Here is a 5,420-nt window from a genome sequence, read left to right as displayed (position 1 = left end):
TTCAAACAAACGTAAACTAATTCCATTTTAATGAGCTAATGAACAATGAACTAATTCAGTTTCCATAAACAAACTGTTTCTGTTATTTCATGTACACTATTATTAAAGTGCAACTGAGACGCAGCTCAAAATAGAACGAACATCGAACAGCCAAAAATACTTTACGTTTCTACTTAGTCGTCGGATGTCCAGTGGTTAACAGCCGCGTTTCGAAATTAGTTTATTTCAATTGAAAAATATATACACGTATCTTTTCTGGTAAATTATCCTTAGCATATCGCAAATTGTTCATAATTAACATGATAATTTTGTTAAAGAATTGTAAAAAGAATTATTTATTAGAAATATCTTTAACATATTTCATTATAGTTCTAATGATTTGTGACATATGTATATACATGTTGAAAGTTCATTACGCAAAAATATTAGAAAGAATCTAAGACGTGATTCTATATTCGCTTGAATAGAGAACGTAATGTGAACAAAAGAAAAGTGTCAGTGGTCTGTTTTTTTTTTTCAAAAGATCAAGGTCTTAGTTGTGTTCCGTTATTCTCTTCGTTATTTGATCATCCTTGATTAAAATTACAATTTTTGTCATTTTCGTAGAAAAAATAAGAGATGTCTAAAACAGAGCATTCAGATCTCACAGCCGAAAAAGATGCACCTCCTGTGGAAGTGACAAAGACCGATTGTGCTGACAATACAGTCATAATTGCAATGAAAAGTACCAATGTAATGCGAGAAGATCCTCTTGCACCTGCAGAAGTTGCAAAAGAAGTATTAAATGCGCAGTTTGAAAACAAATGTTTAACAGAAGCAAAAATTGACACAAATGTATTTGGAGAAAAAGAAGTCGATAATCCAGATAGATATATTAAAGAGACTACTGATATAATCACTCATGTATCTGTGAAGGATGTAACACAAATCGAAACGCAAAGCTATGCTGAAAGTGAAGAAACATTACAGAAATTTATTAACGAAGAAAAGGTGAAAACGAGAGTAATGAACTGATAACTGATTTTGTTATTTTTGCAATTATTATTTATGAATTCTTATGTGGTGTCTAGGCCGATTCATCAAAGCAGAATGCAAGAGATGACATTGCAGTATACATATCCAGATTGGAGGCAGAAGTGCGGGTGAGAAAATTCTGCGAAAGTGCGGATTGTTCTGATAGAATCAAATCATTTCGATTCGATAACGAAATTATATTTCTATATTTCAGTAAAAAATCAATTTTTTGAAAGTTGATTTCGCTTGCTATATCTTTCCACATGTTTACTGTTAAAATATATATGCACATCAATGATCTTTCATTTATAATTATTATATTTCATGTATGTATATTATTGATTTAAAAAAACCCTTTACACGGAAAGAATAACTTTGCTCAAGTATCTAAAATTTAGTTAGATGCAGATCTGAAAATATAATTACATGTTGGATCAAAATAACTATGTAAAATGCTCAATGATGATAACATTGCTAAAGAGTTTTAAGATTTTAGCAATCAAATAATTATAATGGATATTTAAACGTCTATTACTTAATAGTACAACAAAATTATTTTGTATGTAACTAAATTTTCATATATTTCAGCAGTACCATTTTTTTTTCGTGTACAATTTTCTGTAAAAAATTAAAAGTTGATTTTGCGAGTAGAGTCTTGCTATCTCTCATATATATATATATTAATTCATATATCTTATATTAACATTGATGGAGAATCTAAAATCCTTATGACCGATAGAAAAGAACAAAAGAACGCGACATTTATCAGAAGAAGTTCGAAGATGCAAAGACAAAGTTGACCACTTTGCAAGCATATTACAGTGCCAATCGAGGCAATGATGAGGATGCCCTACAACAATCGGAAGAGCAGTTGCGTGAACAAATGATACAGCCGGCACTGATATATGAGGAACATAATCGCATGATAGCGAATCAGGAGAACCAAATTAACGCGCTGAATAATCAAGTGGCCTCATTAAAGGAAGTAGTATCGATCACGCGGGATCTATTGGAAATTCGCAACATAGAGGTGAAACAGTTGCAAGTGAGTCAATGATCTTATTTTTTCTTCGTATTTACGAGTTACAACAAGATTTCTTCAAACAAGATTTTTTGTTTAAAGAAATTTTGCATTCATCATTTCACTTCTTTCCTTGAGCTCTCTTCTAACTTTTTAAAAATAAGTAATTTGTGAAGAAATTTTGGAATTGATTTCCAAAGTTTATTTGAAAAATAAGATTTTACTTGAAAAAAAGGATTTGCATCATTTCTACACTCATTTCTTTGATTTTTTTTCTCTCAAGCTCTTTGATTTTTTAAAAATAAGAAGGAATTCTTTGTGAAGCAAAAATTTTAGAATTAATTTCGAAAATTAGAATTTTATTTCCTATAGATGGAATTTTGAATTAATTTCTTCCAATTCATTTGTTTTATTCAGAAAACAATTCTAAAATGCTTTTTACTAATGTTAAATCATCACTAATATTCACATAGCATAGTAATATCATAGTAATATCACAGCAATATCATTTTCCATTGCAATATTACAATGAAATGTAGCAGAAATATTGCTAAGGTATTGAGACGACATATCATAGTAATATTACAATATCATAGTAATGTTACAATGTTCGCTAAAATGAATTACAGCAATATTATTCAAATATATCAGAGAAATATCAACAAAATAGTTTGAAATATTTCTATGATATTTATATAATATTTATATTTATCAAGAAAATAGAAGGACAGAGTCAAACATCGACGAAACATGTTATGTAACATCTGATGATGGCACAATTGTGCCATCATCAGATGTTATATAAAATAAATATAACAATGTAATAAACATTATATAACTATTGCATAGTTAGTTAGAAAAGGTACACAAAATGGTTATACTATATTCAGCATAACATGCTGAAATGTTATATGACTAATAATATAAATAATTCCAATGTTATGTAATTGTTATATAATGAATTATATTATAGTTACATAATTTTATTTATATATACTTTATTAGAGCGATCACACATAAAATGACATATAAGCTATATAAGCATTGCATGTATAAGATCGCTGGACCAGCATCTTATATATTATATAAATCAATATGATTCCTTTATGCTATCATCCAATGACTTTAAGCTATGCTTATGCAGCTTATATCATTTCATGTGTAATAACTCTTATGGACTTTCTGCAATAAGCTATTACTATAGTAGAAAAATTACATATATGTGTGCAGTTCGGCCAAACCACGTCTACTTTTGCTTCGCGTCGTTAATAGGGAGCAGGCCTGTGAAACACGAAACTTGGGACATATTCATAGTCTGTTCTTATTTTAAAACCATCTAAAATAATGTCTTAAGATACTAATACAATCCTCGGATTGACTTATATCTTAAGACTGTACTTAAGACAATCTTAAATGTAATAATCGACTGTAAATATTGACTGTATCGCGTCGTGAAAATGATACTGAATCTTTTCTTTTGTTTGATACATTTTGCATCTTAGGTTTCTCTTTCTATAGAAAGAGAAACATAAGGTTTGTCAAACTCTCTTAAGTACAATCTTAAGATGTCGTGAGTCAATCTGAGAATTGTATTAGCAAAATTAAGATATTATTTAAGACAATTTTAAAATAAAAATGGACTATCTGAATATTGCTTCATGTTTAATGTTTCACAGTTGAGCCTTGCTCCTTATGAACAGTCTATAGACGGAGAAGAGATTTAAAAAGAGATACTGTCCATCTTCAGATACTGCACATACTATATTATCTCTTCCATCATGGCTACTACTAAGTTTTAAGTCTTAAATTGTAAGAAATTGATTAATTTTCTTGTAGCTTGATTTAAAGCTTAGGTAATGACTTATACAAACTTACCTTTTTAAAAAAGGTAAAAAAAGGCGCTATACGTGATTCTCGAATAAAACCTTAGTATTCAACCCAATTAATATAGTTTTCCTTCAAGGATATTCTTATTGAAGGTCTTCTTAATCCAAGTAATGGCAACTTTAATTCTCTGTCAAAAATTATTACTCTTTGAGAAAAATTAATCAAATGAAAAATTAAAACTCAGATGCTACAATCTTAACTAATCAAGTTAAATTTTATCAAATTAAAAAGTAAAACATGGTACTCTCTTGTTATTTATCCAAATTTATCTTTTTTAAAAAAAAAAGGTAAAAAACGTTAAATGTGTGTGCTTTTCGTAAAGCATTTGGGCCGGTTTTACCAACAAAATTACTTAATTGGCCGTGAAACTAACTAATTGTGTTTGCTGTTTAGTAAAATTGACCACTTATGATTGACAGTTAATCATTCGGCTTAATAGAGTTGATAAAACCGGGACTTTGTATATAATACTAAGTATCCAATCAAATTAATAGTAGTTTTAATTTTTCTTTAATGAATCCGAATTACATGGAATTTAACTTGGTGCCAATTGCTGATATCAAATCTTTTCTACGAATAATATATAAAATTTTGAGGAATTTAACTTGGCGTCAATTTTGTTGCTTAAATCTTTTATACAAATGATACATATTATCAGAGTTAAGTAAAAACAAAACAGTACTACTTGTTTTATTTTTTAATTTGATATCTAGAATTTAACTTGATTGGTTAAGATTGTAGCATCATATGTCAATTATAATTGGTCAATTCTACTAAACAACAAACACGATTAGTCAGTTCTACAGCTAATTAAATAATTGGCGTTGGTGAAATCGGCCCAAATGAATCTTTACGAAAAGCACGTACGCTTAGCGTTTTTTTTACTTTTTTTTAAAAAAGTATGTTTGTATAAATAGAGACAGTTGTGTTTTACTTTTTAATTTAATAGAATTTAACTTGATTAGTTAAGATTGTAGCATCTGGATTTTAATTTTTTACTTGATACATTATTTTTCTTCGAAGAGTAATAATTTTTGATAGAGAATTAAAGTTGACATTACTTGAATTGGATTAGAGGACCTTCAATAAGAATATCCTTGAAGAAAAACTATTAATTGGGTTGAATACTTAGGTTTTCGAGAAACATATATGCTGCGTCTTTTTTTGCCTTTTTTAAAAAGATAAATTTACACTGATCACACATTTTGTAATAGATCATTTATATACGTATCATTTAGGTTTTATAATATATATGATACATAATCATTAAAGTAAACTAAATTTTAAAAAATCTCTCACCACTTATCAAATCTTATTAAAGATATCAAATCTTTCATACAAATAATACATAAAATGTTATGGAATTTAACTTAGTGTCAGTGTTAACCTTTCTTTATCTTTTTTTAAATGGTAAGTTTGTAATTTAAAAAATCTTATCATCCCTATCATTTTATAATTGTAATATAAAAATGTCAAGGTGTATCAAAAACGATGGTCA

At 28.2% G+C, this 5,420-nt stretch overlaps 1 protein-coding gene across 1 annotated transcript in view; it reads left to right on the top strand.

The window, feature by feature from the left end:
* Positions 1-618: 618 nt before the first annotated feature.
* The window catches only part of LOC105620445, a 44,227-nt gene continuing 39,425 nt past the window's right edge, over positions 619-5,420 (top strand). Inside the window, exons 1-3 of the mRNA XM_012201936.1 lie at positions 619-990; positions 1,071-1,142; positions 1,754-2,059. Coding sequence (XP_012057326.1) covers positions 619-990; positions 1,071-1,142; positions 1,754-2,059 — 750 coding nt within the window. The remainder of the gene's footprint in view (positions 991-1,070; positions 1,143-1,753; positions 2,060-5,420) is intronic.

This window comes from Atta cephalotes (genome assembly GCF_000143395.1).
Source record: "Atta cephalotes unplaced genomic scaffold scaffold00026, whole genome shotgun sequence".
Taxonomy (NCBI): Eukaryota; Metazoa; Arthropoda; class Insecta; order Hymenoptera; family Formicidae; genus Atta; species Atta cephalotes.
Note: the sequence above shows the minus strand (reverse complement) of the source record. Positions and strands in the feature narration are given on the sequence as shown.